This window comes from Lissotriton vulgaris, chromosome 7 (genome assembly GCF_964263255.1).
Source record: "Lissotriton vulgaris chromosome 7, aLisVul1.2, whole genome shotgun sequence".
Taxonomy (NCBI): Eukaryota; Metazoa; Chordata; class Amphibia; order Caudata; family Salamandridae; genus Lissotriton; species Lissotriton vulgaris.
In genome coordinates, this window is record NC_141695.1 from 1,459,428,976 (window position 1) to 1,459,448,534 (window position 19,559).

At 47.1% G+C, this 19,559-nt stretch overlaps 1 protein-coding gene across 4 annotated transcripts in view; it reads right to left on the minus strand.

Annotated features, from left to right (window-relative positions):
• ARHGAP40 (Rho GTPase activating protein 40) overlaps nt 1-19,559 on the minus strand; it is a 475,540-nt gene that overhangs the window by 157,051 nt on the left and 298,930 nt on the right. The window contains exon 1 of one of the 4 annotated variants that reach the window (XM_086932261.1): nt 11,333-11,483. The exons of the other annotated variants lie outside the window; for them this stretch is intronic. Within the exon in view, the coding sequence (XP_086788387.1) occupies nt 11,333-11,364 (32 nt within the window). The 5' untranslated portion in view covers nt 11,365-11,483. Of the gene's footprint in view, nt 1-11,332; nt 11,484-19,559 lie in introns of those variants that run through there. 4 annotated transcript variants of the gene reach the window in all.

A 19,559-nucleotide genomic window follows, 5' to 3' on the forward strand; every position in this document is an offset into this window, starting at 1 on the left:
TTTATATTCACTACAGATATGAGAGCACCTTTAAACATGTGAGTTCAGAATCTGAGCTATACATACCCAATCACATACCCATGCAGCCACTTAAACACCAACTGACAGACACAGACATTCCCAAAACAAGTCATTCACCCGTGCATTCAAGGAGATGCCTAATTATTCACTTATACAGTTATCAAGCATACACTGAATAATCCAATCAGGCACTCATACACTAACTGATTCGCCAATACACCTTGTTATGTATATTTAACACTCAAACCTTTTAAAAACACTCATTCATTGGATGGTGTCATCAGTGTTGCATTTGAAATGTTATCAGTGATGTCACTGACCATGTCATGAGTGATGTAATATGTGAGGTTATAAGCAGTGCATTGCGGGGGGTGAGTCAAGTGTCAAGTAACTATAACAGATGAATTTCTCTGGTTTTGTACAAGTGAAATCTCAGCCTAACTAGAACGTTCCTGAAACCTTTGGTGAATTTCTAAGCTTTTTAAAATGCTAATTCCTAACTATAACATCCCTGAAGCCTTTACCTTTTTTCAGTGAATGTCCAAGTTTTTTTAAAATGCTAATTCCCAATTATAATGTCCCTGTAAACTTTGTTTTTTTAAGTGAATTTCTAAGGTTTGTTTAACTAGCAAATCGCGTTTGCAGAGTTGTGGAGAAAGGGGGCTGGGCTTCCGACCAGTTCTCAGGAATTCTGCTGAGTAGGGCTTACAGAATGTACCAGGAGGGCTTCTTTACCCCCAACGCCCCTCTGGAGCCAAGGGGACTTTATCCCCCAACTAGTAGTGCACCATGAGGCACATTTGCAGAGTGGTGGAGAAAGGGGGCGTGGCCTTTGACAACTTCTGAGTAATCCTGATGTGTGGAACCTACTGGAGGTAATAGGAGGGTAGTTGGCCCCAAATGATGTCCATCGGGGCAAACTACCCCTCCTATTACCTCCAGTAAGTCCCATACAGCAGGATTACGGAGTTCTGATAGCAGGTCATGCCCCCTTCCACCACCACTCTGCAAACGCGCCGTCTGGTCACTCTAGGTTCGGGGATGAAGTCCCATTTGCTGGTGAGGATCCTTAGGGGAGATATATATATGCGTGTGAGCAAGAGCACTTGATGCTCGAGACGCGTCAAAGGAGGTTGAAAGAACAATAAAATTCCTTACCGTAAGCCGTGGTGGTCCGCTTCTTTTCGCCTACAGGAGGTTTTGAAGGAATATTGAGCTATATATATATATATATATATATATATATATACGCCCTATGGAAAAATGAATGGGAAAACGCGTTTTGGGACCCCCCTTTTTTCTCGGCCCCCCCTTGCCGAAACCCCCCCAAATTTCAGGGGCTGCTCAGAAACAAAATGTGCCATTTTCCTGAAAATTTCAGCCGATTCCGTCGACAAACGCCAAAGTTATTAGCCATAGAATTTTCAAAAGTCCCATAGAGAAAAAATCCTAACTATATATACCTACTGGCGACCGCCAGTAGGTAATATATATATATACACACACACACACATACATATACACACACACACACACACATATATACACACACACACACACTTGGACGGATCCTGCGAGTTTGTTATACGGACACCGATGGGAACGGAGGGGTCCTCAGCCACAGGTATATATTGGCAAGATGGTAGCAGAGCGGACAATGCTTTCTACCCAACCGGGTTTGACATTTTAATGATGGAGGTAGCGGTGCCCACTTGGATTGTTGGCGTGAGCTTACACAAACTACTTTGACCACAATGCCTAGGTTCGTGACGCCCATTAGGGCGGGGCTTGTTATTATTTAAAAACAGTTGTTTCCATCAGCCTGTCTTTTCCTTCTACATTGCAGCCAGTGAACAAGAGTACGCAGATGCTCGAAACGCATATGGCATGTTTGGAAGGCTTGTGGCATGCTGATCAACCCTGCTACCTGTGGCGTTTTGGGTTTACACACCTCCGTGTGTGGCGACTTTCAAGGGCAACCTTTCTGAGTGTGATATATATCTCATTCACCTCTGCGCCTTCCTTGAAAGTTTTGAGGTGATTGCTCAGGCATGGTCTGAGAAGAAAAGGAAGGGGGGGGGGGTCAAAAAACATTTTCTAAATGCAATTTTACATACGAAAATTAGACAACTAGAGCCAAAACGGCTGAATGGATTTACACCAAATTTGGGAGAACGCAAGATCTTGGCTCAGAAGGCTCGCTTTTTGTGGTTTCGTGTATATCTGCTCTTTCATTGTTGAGAAATTCAAATAGTAAGTATATATCACGCAGCGGAGTTACAGCAGAGCTGCCAGATTTAGAGATAAGATCTGATTGGCAGCAACTACATCAACAAAGATGTCATGGCAGTCATTTTAGGATGTGGGGTCTCAGGTCACTTCTACTGAAAATAAATATTAAAAATATAGGGGGGCAGTGTATCTCTACCCTACCCTACCCTACCCACACCCAACCCAAGCCTATTGGGGGTGGTCCCTGAGGGGACAAAAACATAACTTTTAAATTTTACCAGAATTTTTTAAAGGATCCGCAGTAAAATAAAAGCATTTAAGTTGGTCCTCGCCATATTTTTATAAACACCCATGGGGTGGGTTAGGGCCTGGTGGCCACCACAATATAATGGTTTGGGGGTGAGGGATGCAGCCTCCCCTTTCCGAGCCATCATGAGGCCCATGGGACCCCGAACTCCCCTAGGTCACACTGCATTATAATGGGGCGGGAACATGTGGCACCTCTTCCCAAGTCCTTATCAAGCCCTTTAGGCACTATCTCCAGGGGCCACGTTGCATTCGAACAGGGAGGGAGCATGCACCCCCACAAGATCCTGGGGATTTCATCCTCTGGGGCCAGAGCAACGAAAAGGTGCTGTGGGTGCCCATCTAGATACCCACAGCAATGGTGTCAGTGGGACCCCAGGGCTCCCAGAGACCCTTCCGGCTTCCCTGCCCACACCCTCTGGGGTGCAGCAGGGGCTGGCTCAGTTTGCTCCCACCCGGCAGGAGCAGCCTTTCTCTGTACCCACCATGCAGGAGCAAACCTGTGCTCCCTGTCTGCAAGAGAGCAGTTAGGGAGTTTATGTTCCCCCTGCCCAGGCACAGAACTGCAGTACTCCGGTGCGGTCCACAGGACATTACTGCCATCTGCCCTGGGGGATGGTGTCCACAGGGCTACTGAATGGCTTGGGAGGAGTCCTCACATCTCCCTCCCAACAAATTTGCATCAGCCGAAGGATTGGGTTCCCGGTACCCTTACTTGACCTGTGGAGAGTGATCCCACGCCCCTCTCCCCAAAAAAGAAAAACTGGCTTGGGAGAGGGGGTCCCCAAAACTCTTGAGAAATGGGGGAGGGGGGAGGGTCAGTATGCCTCCTCCCCAAAAATAAAAATTGGCGTGTAGATGTTTTGGCAGAGCCCTCAAATGACAGAGTAGGGACCCATGCCCTAAAACAAATATATAAAAATAAACAATGACATTAGCAGATTTTTTTTAAACTATTTTATTAAGCTGGTGGTGCCCCTAGAAGGGGAAGGAAAACCAGCATACAGTAAACACCAGTAACATGAAGAAAAAAAAAACACAGCAAGTCTCCTGGGTCATTAAATCCATGATCTGACGGATAGAGTACAATATATTTTTTAAAGAACTCAGAACTGGAGCTGTATGCTCTTCCGCTGGAATGCAGGGACATCTTGCGATAGGTTCTATAGTTGCATTTGTTGCCTAAAAAGTGTTCAGTAAAAACAAAAAAACTTAAAGTTCCTGACATAAAAAGGCTAGTGGTGCATCAGAGGAAGCAGGTAGCTCCGATTCTCCTTGATCCATCGGCGGCCTTTGACACAATCTCACATTCAAAACTTGTGCAGTGTCTAGAGGCCATTGGTGCTGCCTTAGCTTTGCTCCTTTTTGACAGATTGGTCTCAGATTGGTCTCAGTTTGGATGCCACATTTGCCTCAGATTCTAAACTATTGTATTCCCGGGTCCCCCAGGGGTCTGCTCCAGCCCCACATTGTTTAATGTATATATGAACCCCTTGGCTACCCCAATAGAATATTTTATAGTACAGACTTTATCCTATGCAGACAATACTCAGTTGCTTTTTACTCTTGATAGAAACTCTTCTAATGCACTGCGTAACTTCCAGGCCTCCCTGACTTCTGTACTTCAGTGGATGAGCAACAGCGGCCTCCAATATAATATGATATGTATCTATATATATGATCGTTTTCGTACAAACGCCTCTCAGGGCCAGGCAAGGTATGCTTCAATCCGTTTATTCTACATGTAGGCCCTTACCTATTGTTAGAACCCAATATAACTTTGCCCACCCCCCTTCACTATGGATGGATCTGCACCAATTTTGGCAATCACACAGCAGAGTCAGCTAAGGCCAGGAGGCATGCCACAATTTGTGCCATTCTATGAGGGGGGGGGGGGAAGAGTAAAATGTTATGGAGAAGGGTGGGTGGCGTTAAGAGATGAGTTTTCCCATGGTAATATTTGCTTGCAGACACAGGAAAAACAGTAAACAGAGTTACCACACACTTAGAATGAATGTAACTTTACTCAAAGTCTCTTTTCATTAGAATAGGGTAAATCTGGTAAGTGGTTTGGAGATAATAATTAAAAAAGGTTTTTTAGTATATCGCTGACTTTTAAAATCACAATTTTCACACTGCAGAAAAAGTTCCAATCAATGCTGGGGCCAATTGAGAGGTGCAGCAGGGGTGACTGGGGGTCACTCAGAGGCATGGCAAATCGTGAAAACGATATAATAAAATGTTATCCCTAACGGACACAGGTACTATTCGTGATCAGCAAAATTGTAGAAAATTGAGATATCCATGAAAATCATAACTCCTTACAAGAATAATGCGAACAATTTGACAAAGGAAAACTAGTCATATAATCCCCAACTGTACACAGTCAATGGCGGTGGGCAGTGTGGGTAAGTCAATCAACAGCTGGTTGGGTGCAGGCCGTAGCTTGAGACTATAGTCAGCAACCAACAGTAGCTGTACACTGCCAAAAACATGCAAAAAGAAACAGATGGAACAAATTTAATGAAATGCTTACCCAATCTTTTTCTTCCCATAATAAAGATAGTATTATCGCCCCTTTTTATTGATAAGAAAAAGTCTTTAATTTCCTCTCAGTTCCATAATGTCCTGTAGCGTGCAAATCAATTTAGCCTGCCTCACCCCATAGGAGGAGGGAGCGCTTAAACGAACGTTGGCCTGTGGCATTAGGCTATATAAGCACTGTGAGCTCCCGCAAGGTTGAAGATATACACATCAATTGCAGTCGATATGAATATATATGAGAGAGAGACACAAATACATATAGAGAGATATGTATAATATTTAACAGTTACTAGTTTAACCACTTGCCCGCGGCCAGAATTCCGCTCCTGTGAGTCACATTCCGATCGCAGGCGTGGTCGTGACGGCTCCCGGCCGTCATCAGCACACGAGCACTGTGTGCCATGACGGACGGGAGCCATCACCAGCAGGCAAGGGGTTAATATGGTGCAATGTTTCCAATATTGCCATGGAGGGGGCCATAAACCACGAGGCCGATGTCAGAGTGATTTGTAAATGCCACCAGAGCCGAGACTGATCCACATTACATAAACAGGCACTCGGCTGGAATTAGTGGGACAGTCCAGTTCCACACACCCTGCGCAAACAATTTTCTAGATCGTGAGCACTCCGCTTATGTGAATTGTTTGCGATTTGGTTTTGTGTATTATGATTATGATACCTGGGCACTTAGCTTTGAGTACAAAATTCAACAGTCTATCAATACATGTAGATATTGTGACATAAACGATTGACAATTGCCCAAAACAAGGTACCCACCCATATAAGCATAATGAACCACTGTGATGGTGTTGGACTCCAAACCAGACGTATGAGACACATACTGGCAAAGGGAATAATAATTGTACTATACATTGAAAGTTTATATTGCCCGGCACCAGAATATTCACATCTGTCAAGTCATGTATAAATTGTTTTTAAATTACTTATAGGACTTCAACTCCCAGAATGCTTCCTAATAGGCAGGACGGGCATTTGTATATAAATCAAATCTGAAAAAGGAATAATTGACCGTGAGCAAGACTCTTTGGAGTTATAACACGTTGGTGTTTGATAATTCGTCATTAAACTGTGCATATTACTAGAAGACTGGTGTGCAGCTGTATCCTTTCTTTTTTGTGTGAAAATCAACTGGGGATCTGGTCTACCCCCACTGCTAGCACTGACAGTGGACTGTGCTGCTACATCACTTTGACCACGTTGAATCCTTAATATATTTATAATAAGGATATATCTATTTAGAGAGATCGATAGATAAATATGTATTATATTTAACAGTTAATAGTGTAACATGGTCCAATATATCCAATATTGCCATGGAGGAGCTCATAAATTAAGAGGCTGAAGTCAGAGTGGTTTGTAAATGCCACCGGAGCTCTGAGAGTGACCCACATTACATACTACTCGTTATGTATTTATTCTTTTATAAATCAAATTTATGCATATTTATTTTGGGTAGCTACCTTGAAAAAACTATTTTCTTCAAAGAGCAGCTAACTTTGTGCATGAACTGGAATTATTGGGCCCGATTCACAAAAGTAATCTGAGATGAGACAAAATCCTAACTTTACGACTTTCGGTATTCACAAAGGGCATTTAGGAGTAAAAACGTTAGGATTTTGTCTCAGTTAAACTTACGTTTTGGTGTTAAGCTAAACTTAAGACCAAAACTTAAACTTAAAATACAAACCTTGGCTCAGTTAACCCTAATTTTTTCCCTTGGCACCTGTGGGAGATATCGGGCCTCAATGTGTTTTTATTTGGCACAGGATTACTACGGTACTCCTAGAGGCCCCACCTTAGGTACTTCCATAAGAGACCTTCGAGATGCTGTCCAATCTTCAGCCCTATGGTACCGCAGTAATGTATAATCTTCCTCACGGAAGCTTGCATGTTACAGTGGGACTATGGTTGGCAAAGCTTGGGTGCCAGTACTGCAAGAGGACTGCGGTACTCACACACAAAAAAAATGTAGGTTGAATGTCCATGGGGGCAGAGTCCATAGAGGGGTTGGCCCCAAGTCCTCTCCAGGCACCAAGCCCTGAGGCCACCCTCCCGCTGCGCACTGCTGTAGGTCGTGCACAGTGTAGGGTTGGCTGCAGGGTGCCTCAGGGCCGGGCCAGAAGTCAGCCCTTTGTCCAACAACTGCTTTTCACATCCAAGGGCTGTGTACATCAGGGGATTGGCAATTGACCAGGGCCTGCAATCAATACTTCACGATGCACAGCCAAAGACCTTGTGCAGCTGTGGGGTTGGCTTAGTATGATTTTAAAATAACAGAAATTCATGTAAAAATGCAAAAGATTAAAATAAAGTTATAAGATAAAAAACTAGTGTTTAAAAAAACAAAAATAAAAACCAGAAATCCACCAGTTATAGTTTACTGAGCTAATTGGTACTTGGGCACTCACCATGCACTGCTTTCGATCTCACAAAGTACATCCTTCCTGACATGCTAAATGACATCATTGATTATGTAACTGGTGTCATCCTAAAATACTCTTAAAAAATAAGAGAGTCTCCCAGAAACCAGAAAGGACCAGGTATCAATAATATAAACAAGAACATTTCCTTTTTGTGGTGTTATACTTCTGATAGGTGACCAAAAGGCCTACACATAAATCATAGTTTACTTTATATCCAAATTGTAACACAGATAATTAGTCCTCCACAACACAAGATAAATACTACACAACACTAGTATTTACTATTTGCTTCTCAAATTTTATTTTGCCTTAAAAACATTATTTTCTTTTTCAGTTAAAAACATGAACTGGTTAAGCATTTATTATATATTGTGATCTAGATCATGTGCTCTGGTACATACAAAGTCAATCTATCTAACAATTCCGATTTACGGTTGCTATCTCAGAGTACACTGATCCTAATGCTTTAATCAAGACTCAACTTGGATCACAAATTAGTAGATGAACATAATAAATGAGATCAATTAAAAACATAATACATAAAAAGGTCCTTTGTCGACGCGTTTTGGTGCTTTTGTAGTGTTGTAACACCTTCCTCAGGACGGACTAGTTAAAAACAGGTATGATCTTTTTTAGTTAGTTGACTATTGGTCCTTCTCATCAGTATTGAGGCCAATGGGTGTTCATTATGTTTAGGGAGCCAAAATAATAAAGCTCTCAGAGTTTTTAAAAACGGGGAGGCTCGTGTTTACAGTGTCGTATTGGTCGTTACTGCATCTTTCAATCTGCGCAAAACATCAGGTCAATTCTGGTACCCCAGTTGCCAATAAAATTTAGGCACTTCACTTGGTCCAGCATATTATCATCCCGCTGTCAATTGGTTTTAAGGCGATAATCCGGGTGTGGTCAATTTAACCCGTCTTACTGCGGTCGCCCACTTCTTCTGTAGTACCGTATTAGCGCGTTCAGGTATCGTCTGGCACCTTGCTGGTCCCCGTGTTACGACCACGGGGTGTGTGTTGCTCCCCCACCAATGATGGGGTCAATATGTGACCAACTTGCACCTACATTGGATATATAAAAGTTTTACACTGTGTGAGATTTGTGAACCCGGGTGTGAGGGCAATAAAATATAAGAAATTTCCTCCAATTCCTAGTGCAAGCAGATTGGAGTTAGTGAATTTCCATTGTAAATCTGCAGTCCAAAAGTCTTCTCAGCTGCTCAATTTAACTTTCTCTCTTAGGCAAGATTTGGAAATCAGTAAGAGATACTTGTGGTGCCTGTATACAACCCTTAGAAACCTGGATCATTGTTTTTTTAGTCACAGGCACCAGAAAAATTACTGAACACATTTTCAGTAAAAGGATGGAAAGTACCTAATCTGGCAGCAGCTCCATGCCACGTTTGTGTTAAGATGGTCCAGTTTTCTGACTTTACCAGAAAGCAAATATAGACATCAGATTTTGTATAAAGACCAACAAAAGACGGTTTCCTTAAAAACATATGAACCACACAACCCATGTGTGCCAAATTTCGAAAGCCAGACTCAGTAGAACCAGAAATGTTCCCAACGTGGTGCATATTAGTCAAGCTGGTAAAAAGCTATTGCCGGTCGATAACATAAGGCCCGATTAGGATAGTGGTCGGACCGCCACCGACAGGCCGTCGGTGGCGGTCCAACCGCCATCTAGCATAGCAGTCCGACCGCCACATTAGGATGCGATCGGCCCATTCGCTGCAGTAGGAGGGACAAACTGACGTGTCCAACGGGCTCAAGTAGCCCATCGGGCCGTCGGTCGGATAATAATACCCTAGAATAGGGGCGGTGCCTGCGCAAGCACCACCGTAGAATTACAATGGCCCTGACCGTCATAGAAAGCCTGTTGGAAAGAAAATTTGGGGGGGCCTAGCAGGGACCCCGTCCCCCGTAGGCCTCCGCTATGTGGCCGGGGGTCATGTAACAGGCGCCACATTGTGCCTGGCACACGACCCATTAATGTTTCAAAAACATCTCCTTTTCCACTGCGGCTTGTACCGCACTCCTTTTCCGGGTTGCAGGACAAGCCGCAGTGGAAAAGGAGATGTTTCCAACTGCCCACACGGCAGCTGCATCTTAATTTGGCAGGTGGAACCACCAACTACATGTCAGTCGGTTTCCAATCCCATGTGAGCGTCTGACCGCCATCAAAATTAGGCCCATGGTGTTTTTTTCCTATGGAGTAACCAAATCAACCCTAACTGCGGCTCCTTGGTAAACAGCTGGTAAGGAGGAGAAATAAACTTCAGTTTTATCAAAATGTTCTTATTACAGCTATATACACACACCACACACACTGAGACCCAGACATTCACCAAAGGGATATTGTATGTTTACTAACATCCTTTCCATATACACTTTATAAATTAAATCTTTGTATGCCATGGCTTTCCGATGAAATGCAGAGCTGCTCCATTTCTCCATGTTGCTTGGACAACAGAAAGAATGCGCACTGACTTCCCACGAGTATGATTACAGCACTCCTCTGCCTTATTCACATAAAGAACTCAAACCTGTTTATTCGTGGAACTCTTCAACTTTCTATAAACAGTACACATTACTATACTCCTTCAGTGCATATTTAAATACCTTTGCATGCACCTGTTACATCAGCAGAATGGAATAGGACTCAGCGCTTAACTTGTGAAACAATAAGTGCCAGGCCTAAAGTCTAGCTCAGAAACCCAAAGCCAGGGCTGCGAATACCAGGGGCGCTGAGCAGCATTGGCACCTAATCTTGATTTCACCTCATGACTCTTTATTCCACCGAAAACCAGACAACCTGCAATTTTATCTCAATGTTGCAGGCTCGTTTTCAACCCTTCTTTCCCCCAGATGTTCAGTCTATCTTCCTCTTTTTGTGTTTTTCTCTCTCGAGCCGGATGAAAGACTGACAAAAAAAGTAAGTGCTGGTCTTCAAAAACGAGTGGTGGTGTACTCCACCTGGAACCACCAGCTCAAATTAAGCACGGAAATATGTTCTTCCATAAATATAGTCCAAACTTCAATATGTCACAAAGTGAAGAAGGCCATCCCCACCTTCGAATAAGTCGTAATTACTCCTCGGAATATCCTCACGCCTTCATTGCATAACGCTTCTTGGATCTGTGGCTATAAATAAACATGCATACATACATACAATCCTATTTACCTGATCAGGGAGAACAAGTGCGGCATTACAGGGAGGCATAAAAATCCCATTATTCTATCCCGGTGTAGTATGAACAGAGAGGACCGTGCGATGGTACAGTAAATCTACATTTTGAGTAGGCCACTCACAAGTCAGGGTGGTACTTTACAAAACTCCTAAGAGAGAATGTGGTGCCCACTTAGGAACTACCAGTCAGGACAAAACACCCAATCTACCCTGCCTAAAAATGTATGTGACCTTGTGTGATATAACGGGTGATCATGTAAAACTCTCCAATACCTTTAGCTCAAAAACGTTCGCGCTACATAAAAGTGCAACAGCAAAAAACACGTGCACCTGTCCAGGCGAATGATAAGCACTACTTGTGAAGATGTTTACATTCAATTTAACTGCGTGCACAAACGGCATCCTTTAATAAGAGGGTGTGGTGCATGCAGAGAACAGAAACATCTTTGCGGCCCTTGTGACGATATTCCAGCATATGTTCACAGTTCAGTTATCTGAGTAATCAAAACATATGGTGAGAAAATGACTGATGGCCCCTGTACATGTGACCTCCTCGAGAGGCAGGCCTTTTCTACAAAGATGTCACTTACAATCTGAAGGCATGTCTGCGCTCCATGTTCATGGGGTAGACGCACTATTCTTGCCACCGACAGCTCCTCGAACCCGTTACCCGAGCCCAGACTGCCTCACTCCTGCCTTGCACGGCTCACTTCCACATTCTGAGGCCGGGAGCCGGCGCGCGGGGCTTCTCGGTCCGGCCTGGTCGGTTACAGGTTGGCCCCTCCCACCTGGAGACAATTATCTGTGGCAGTCTCCAGGGCCCCCGCGGCGCGTGCAAGGCTCCCTGCGGGCGGGCGGTCGCGTGCACCGACTGACTTCCTCTTACAATGCTCGGGGTGAGCTGTCCAAGCCGTATTTCGAAGGGAACCGAATCAGTTTGTGCTACAGAGTGCGTCTCAGCCAGAAAACTCACATCCATGGCCCGTCTTTGCTTAAAAAGCGCCCCTCACTAGGTTAACCACCACCACCTGCCCACTTCTGCCTTTTAAAAGCGCAGTATATAATGGCCATCACTAAACACAGCTTAATAGTACTGCTTTTGTGCTATGGTTTCTGACTGAAATGAGAATGCTTACCCTGCTGTCTGCCACCGTTCAGTGCCGTGCACATTAAGTTTCCCTAGCGCCAACACACCCTCCTGAGGGTAACTGTGTGCTTTACAAATATAATTAATTCGAGGGTATAATGCTCCTCGATGCTGCTGCTTTAGCTGGGACCACTAATTTTATCTGCCGAACCCTAGCCCTCGGATGGATGTCGTGGAGTGGGACTTGGGGAGAAAGGGGTTGCTGGGCTATTAATGAGAGGGCCCCTGGCTTTCTTTTCCCCTAATCTTAGTGATGTGGTTGGGGGAGGTGAGGTTCTGGGAGGGGGTAGAGGGTGCTTCTGTGTTTACATATCAGGGCGGAGCTGATTAACTCAGCAATGACTGGCTTTTTAACACAAATGTACCTTCTCCCTTCACCTGCAACGCCTATTCGTATTCTAAGTGAAAATGGCCATGGGGGAGGGGGCAAAGCGAAATGTAAGGACACTGGAGATTTATAGGGAAAAAGAAGAACTATAATAACAGACTTCTAGTCGAACTTTCGCCTGGATTACGGGCCCAAGAAACCGATGTGAATTGAGCTTTTAGCTGATTCGCCGGGGTGTGAAGCGCCACATAACATCTTAAATACAATGCATTCAGTGGCACTATAGTGAGTGCGCTATATGGACTTCAAAGCAAGCTAGGAAATGTGGTCCCCACACTCGGACTAGGTTGTAAATAATTGTTTTACATGGGGCCCGGCGAGTCCCTCAAAGACCCAGTCCCTGTTGTTACCACCCTTGGACTAATGATAGCCCCGCCCCTTAATACACTCACTGCTTGAGGCAGTAACCCCCGCCAGAGGAGATGAGTGTGTACCGCCAGCTCCACCCCACCCCACCCCAGTTAAGATCTGAGGCAGAGGGTAGGACAGTGAAACTGAATTGTGATATTTTACCACCCCCTACCCCTTAAATGAAGCAGAATAAGAAAAGCGATGCAAAACAGTTGCATTCAACACCCCAGACACTTTCTTCGCTCCCACTGGCAGTTTTATGGCGTTTCTTTTGTGGCCAGCACAAAGTCACATTCAAAGGCAGCTGTTCACAGATGGACGGCGTAATCCACTCTGCGCGTGCTGTGACGGGGAAGTGGGGGCAGCGACAAGAGCAAAAACAATATTCAGCTTCCCGTTCTATTTATATTTCATATGCCATATGGGGAAACCTCAAAGAACTGTCTTCAGTGACGTTAATGATAGTATTTACCAGGGGAATTTACCCTCAAGGGGCGGGGCTAACAGGTCGCCACGAGAGACAGTTGATAGGCAGCCTAGGCGAAGGGGGGCTTGGGGGAGGGCAGCCGACCCCTGGGAGGTCTCCTCCCCCGGGCGGTTTGGGAGATCTGGGTGGGGGTATTTCTTCTAGCAGATTCTATTGGGCGTTTTTTGGGCTGGTTTTTAGTTGTATTGTGCGTCCCCCTATAAATGGGCGGGGCTCCTTTTTCCGGGCACCATTTTGGGCTTGGTGACCTGGTGGCCGGTTGAGCTTAGAATTTTTGTCAGTATTTTGGTAGTTCGTTAATTTTCCTTGTAGCTATTCTGATTCGATATTATGGCTGGTGAAGATTATCGAGTGTTGGAGGCTATTCGCCTGCTTAGCGAGGCGGGGCGTTTGGACCTGGTCATTGGCGACCGGGGTCAGACCGAGCCCCCGCGCCCCCAGCGGGAGGCCTCTGCGAGGGTGTCGGCTGTGGTGGCAGCATGTTACTCTCCGAAACGCCGGAGGCAGGACGGGGTAAGTGAACGGGGTCGTTCCAGGACTCGGCGGGCGGGTTCTAGGGCCCGTCGAGGGAGTGATTCTGGTTCTTCAGATCCGTCTGTTTCTTTGGATGCCTCGTTGGTGGAAGTGGTTGGGGAAGGTGGTTTTCCTTCTGTGGTAGGGGAGGTTTCTAATGTTGGTTTGCGTGAAAGGGCGGCCTCTGCTCCCGTTTTGCGGGGCCGTCGTGCTTCCAGGCAACGTGGTTGCACGCGGCGTTCAGCTTCGGCCTCCGCGGGGGCGGGTGCTGACGTCACCGAGATGGGGGGGGCGGAGGCCATTTTGAATGTGGTTCCTGTGGCGCAGCAGCCGTTACGGGGTGCTACGGGTCAGGACGTACAGGAGGTGGTCGCTCCCTTGAGCGTTATTCGCCACCATGTGGTTCAGGTCCCAGTAACGGTTGACAGTGGTTCGGTTGGTGTGTCCATCGCGCGGCCTTTGGTATCGGGTCCTGGGGGGGTCAGGTCTGAGGGCCCTGGTGTGCTTGTACGGTCTGTGGGGAGGGATCTGAGTAGTCCGTTATTGTTTTCTCCCACGGGGTCTGTCAGAGGGGAGGCTGTGTCTGTAGGTAGCGGTTCTTTGGGGGAGGGGGAATGGGCCCAGATGGGTTTGGGGGAGGGTTCTGGGCGGACTGATGTTCCTTTACTTGGAGGGGATTTGTATGGTGCGGGCGCTTCAGTGGGGAGTTGCCGCCCGTTGGAAGTGGTCGAAGGCCTTCCCCTCGGGGGGGACGGGAGTGCAGATGGTTTTGTTCAGCAACATGAGGTTGGAGAAGGTTCTTTTTATAGGTTGGCCGGGCATTTTCAGTGTCCTGGTATGAGAGTGGTTTCGGGGCCTGCATCTCGGGGTTCTTTTGATGATACGGGGGTTCAGGATTTTGCTGCTCAGGGGCCTGCGTCGCGGATTTTTCAGGCTATGTTGGATGTTAGTGCAGATGAAGAGGTTTGTCCTCCGTCTCCTCGGCTTTGCGATGCTCTAAAAAGAAAAAGTGCTGTTGGTTCGGGGAGTTTCGAGGTGTCTGGCAGGGGTGGTGGATTTACTGTTGGCGGTTTGTCTTCTGCACGTAGAGTTGGTTTTAGTAAGGGACCCGGCACACCAGTCCGGCCTTTTTCTTTACAGGAGGGAGCTCGACCTGCGGCAGCAGACTTGGCCGGGCGGCAGGCAGCCCAGGTACGCCGAGGAGAAGTGCGGGTGGAGCCTGGCGCGGCACGTCCCATACCATCGAGGGATCCCGCCGCGGCCATCACACGCAGGTTTACTACGACCTCGATGGCCCCAACGAGGGATTTCAACATGGGCGGTGCATCCAGGTCCAGCGCGACCTTCCCGGCCTCGGCGGTGGAATCCAGCGTTGTACATGGGAGCGGGTTACGCACGACCTCTCTTGTGCCACGTGGTGGTTATAATGCTGGCTTATCTTTTACAGGACATCAACAGGTTGTCAGTGGTACTGGTGGGGGGATGTATAGACGAGTTCAGTCGTCATCCCCGCCAAGGTCAAGCGTGAGGGCTGGGGCTGGTAAGGCCCATGGTCGATCGAACACGGTGGAGTCAAGACAGACTTCGGTGGTTGTCACTGCCCCTCCTCAGTTAGAGGAATCGCTCATTTTAGATTATGATGAGGACAGCCCTGAAGAGGGAGAAGTTCGTGAGATTGTGTCTGGGGGGGGGGCATGTTAATGTTTCTCATAGTATGTTACAGGAACAGGTGGTTCGGAGTCGTGCGGAATCGTCAAGGCCACGAGTGCTCGGCCCCTCGGTGAGGGCTCCTCGGAGGGCGGACGACGGTGCACAGACAGAGTGGAGGACGGAAGCCAGTCAACCGCCTCTTTTACGCCCAGGTGAGACTGTGGTTCAGGCCGTGCGGCCAAATATGGTTTCTATTGGTGTTGGTGTAGATTTAATATCTACTGAAAAGGATGGTAAATTATACAAAGGACGTGTTGTCAGGGATCAAGGTGTGGGTACAAACGGGGATGAACTCAATACAGGTGAAAAAGTGGATAGCGGCACGTCCACTGTTGGTTTGGGCACTACTAAAAATGTACTTCACAGTAAGGAACTAAAAATCAGAAAGTTGCCGTATATGGTGTTACGAAGCCTTTGGGGGCTCATTTGATGCTCAGTACAAAGGAAAGGATATGGAACGGTGAGTATGTGGAACTGTTAAAATTGCTACACAGGGAGGTTCGTGCTAAAGAGGGTTCCAAGGAGGAGGAGTTTGAATTGGCAAAACGCCCTAAAGTACCTTTGACTATCGAAAACTGGACGGCGGCCTTTTTAATTTATGCCAGCGTCTACTGCGAAAAGTTCCCTGAGCGCTGCGTGTCATTATTTAAGTACATGGATGTTATCCGTAAGGCTCAGCTGACTAGGAATGATTATGCTTGGGCTCAATATGATGAGGAGTTTAGGGCGCGTATGGCTTGGGATCCCGAGGCGAAATGGGGTGAGTTGGACTCTGACCTTTGGCAGCACACGATGGGTTCGTCTGCCTCTGGTAAAACAATTTTTACAGCCAGTGGTCTTCCTTTAGTCTATCGTCCCTTTCAGTCCCGTCCCACCCGGGGAGGGGTGGGGGCCAACTCTACCACCCAGTCGCCTACCGGCACGTGTTGGGATTTTAACAGCGGGACTTGTACTAGACAGTTCTGTAAATTCCGTCACGAATGTTCACAATGTGGTAGGAAGAACCATCCGTTATCCCGTTGCTGGGGTCCTAGGACTTCCGGGGGTCCCCAGGTTTCCCAACAGAGTTCAGGAACTTTCGTGCCACCACAGCAACCTCCAGCTCCCAGGGGAGGGAAGTCTTCATCCGGTGCTGGGCCCAAAGGCTCGTACACCGGTTAATGTTGATCGATTGGCTGCTGCTTTGCGGGATTACGAGCCTGCCGAGCTGCGGTCAGTCTTGTTGTTGGGTTTCCAGGTTGGTTTTCGTTTGGGGTATGAGGGACCACGTTTGAGACGTTGGTCCAAGAATTTGAGGTCGGCAAGTGAACACCCTGCCATTGTACAGTCAAAATTGGACAAGGAAGTGAGTGAGGGAAGAATGGCGGGCCCGTTTGATGATTGGCCTCTGGTGAACCTAATTGTATCCCCTATTGGTGTGGTCCCCAAGAAGGAGCCTGGTCAGTTCCGGCTCATTCAACATCTATCATGGCCTGAAGGTGGGTCGGTAAATGATTTCATTGACAACGAAGCTGCATCGGTATCTTATTCTTCAGTGGATGTAGCTATGCAACTGGTTGTCACGGCGGGCCCTGATGCTCTGATGGCAAAATGCGACATCAAATCCGCATTTCGGCTCCTTCCAGTGCATCCTGAAGACTGGTGTCTTCTGGGCATCCATTTTCTTGGAAAATGGTACGTGGACAAGGCGTTGCCAATGGGTTGTTCCATGTCTTGTGCGTTGTTTGAAACTTTCAGTACGTTTCTACAATGGTGGTTTACTAAACAGAGTGGCCATGAACTAGTCACTCATTACTTGGACGATTTCTTCTTTGTGGGTACTGCCAATTCGTTGGTTTGCCAAGCTGCTCTCACATCGTTTCAATCATTGATGAGTTATTTAGGTGTACCATTGGCCCCTGAGAAGACCATGGGTCCTTGCGCGACCATGTCTTTTTTGGGGATCGAGCTTGACTCACATTTGATGCAAGCTCGTCTTCCATTGGACAAGAAACAAAAAATGCTTGAACTGGTTGGAACCATGTTGGGAAAAGAGAAAGTGTTTGTGAAAGAGATACAAGTTTTGCTAGGACACCTTAACTTTGCCTGCAGAGTGGTTAGGGCGGGTAGGACTTTCTGTAGGAGGTTGGGCAGAGCTTTGTCTGGTCATTCCCTTCCACATCATCGGGTGAGGCTGTCCGCGGGGGTGAAAGAGGACTTACGCATGTGGGTCTTCTTCTTACATTCCTTCAATGGTGTGCCTTTGTGTCGGGAGGTGGATTGGTGTTGGGATGTACAGATCTTCTCTGATGCTGCTGGAAGTGAGGGTTTTGGTCTATACTGGCAAGGAAGGTGGTGTGCCCAACAGTGGCCCGTGCAATGGATGAATGGTGGTAGAAGTATTGCCTTTCTGGAACTTTTCCCTGTGGTTGTTGCTGTCACTCTGTGGGGTGTGGATCTGGCCCACAAAAAGGTTCTTTTCCGTTTGATAATATGGCTGTGGTCCAGGTAATTAACAAACAGTCGGCCAGAGATCCCCAGATTTTGAAGCTCCTTCGAGTGTTTGTGTTGGGTTGTCTGAAACATGATATCTGTTTTCGGGCCCTGCACGTTCCTGGCGTGGACAATGACATTGCAGATGCTTTGTCTCGTTCACAGTGGGAGAGATTCCGTGGGCTTGCTTTGGAGGCAGACGAGGAGCCGACTCCCATGCCGGACCACCTGTGGATGGTAGGCAACACCGGGTCTTTCACCTGGTTTTAGGTTCCTTGGCTCCTTCCACGAGGACAGCGTATGAGTTAGCCTGGACAGAGTTTTTGGAGTCGGGTGCGTGTTGGAGGGAGCAGGATTGGCGACGGTCTGAGGATGTGGTTCAGTTCATCTTGTGTATGATGGATAAGAATTTGTCTAGAATTACTATTTCTGGCAAACTGGCGGGTATTTCTTTCATGGGTAAGCTTTTGTGGGGTTACTCTCCGTCGGCTGGGGAGTTGGGTAGGAGAATGTTGGAAGGGTGGTCTAGAGAGAGAGGTGCTGTTCGTACTTTGCGATCTCCTTTGTCGTGGCAGAAGCTGTTTCAGGTGATTTCTGTACTCCCGGCTGTGTGTTCTGATCGAGTGGAAGCGTGTTTGTTCGCCACGTTGATGGTGTGGATGTTTTTTGGAGCCTTTCGTGTGTCTGAATTGCTTGGCAACAAGTCCTCTCCTGGCCTTCTGTGGGGGAATGTTCAACTGTCGGAAAGGGGGGTCCACATTTGGCTCTCCCACTCAAAAACGGATCAAAGGAGTATGGGTAAAGGTGTCTGGTTGGAGGCGGTGTCCCCTCCGGAAACGTGCCCTTTACGATGGGCTCTTTGTTGGAAGAAAATGTCGGGTGGGTCATTAGACCTTCAAGTTTTTCGACATTTAAATGGTTCATGTGTGTCGAATTATCAACTGCGCATGGTTCTGCGAAAAGCGCTGCGACATATTGGTTTAGATGGGTCATTATACGGTACTCACTCCTTCAGGATTGGGGCGGCCACGGAGGCCTTCCACAGGGGCTGGTCTAGGGAGGAAATCATGGGCCTGGGGCGCTGGACTTCTGATTGCTTTCGGCGCTATGTTCGAAATGAGGCTGCTGGAGCGCTGGCGTCTTCATCTGTTTTGCCTGTCTGATTCTGTTTTCTTTTTCAGGTTCTGTGGCTGGTCCTCGGGCTGCTTTCATTACAGTGTGGATCGTGGGCCATTCCTTCGTTAAGAGAGCTCAAGTGCAAGCTCGTCAAAGTTATTTTGGTTCATCCTTGGGTTTCAATGATCGTTTGTTTAATGTGGTTTGGAAGGGTAGGGGGGGTATGTTATGGAAGGAACTGATCCCTGCTTTGAATTCTTGGTTGGTAGGCGGGGTTTGCCCGGATGTGTTGGTTCTTCACGTAGGAAAAAATGACTTGGGTTCCGTAAAGGGGGTTGTCCTGCTTCGGGCGATCAAAAAGGACTTGGCCTTATTGCATAAACAGTGGTCGGGTTGTCATGTTCTGTGGACTGAACTGGTGCCAAGGAGGGTTTGGAGGAATGCGGTGAAACCGAAGGCGGTGGATAAATCTCGGAGGAAAGTGAATCTGGAGGTTTCCCGTTTCTGCAGGGATTTGGGTTTCGGTCGTATCGTCCATAGTGACATCAAATATGATGCGGTGGAATTTTTTAGGGGGGACGGTGTCCATTTGTCCCGGATGGGTATGGACTTATATCTCCTGGAGCTGCGGGA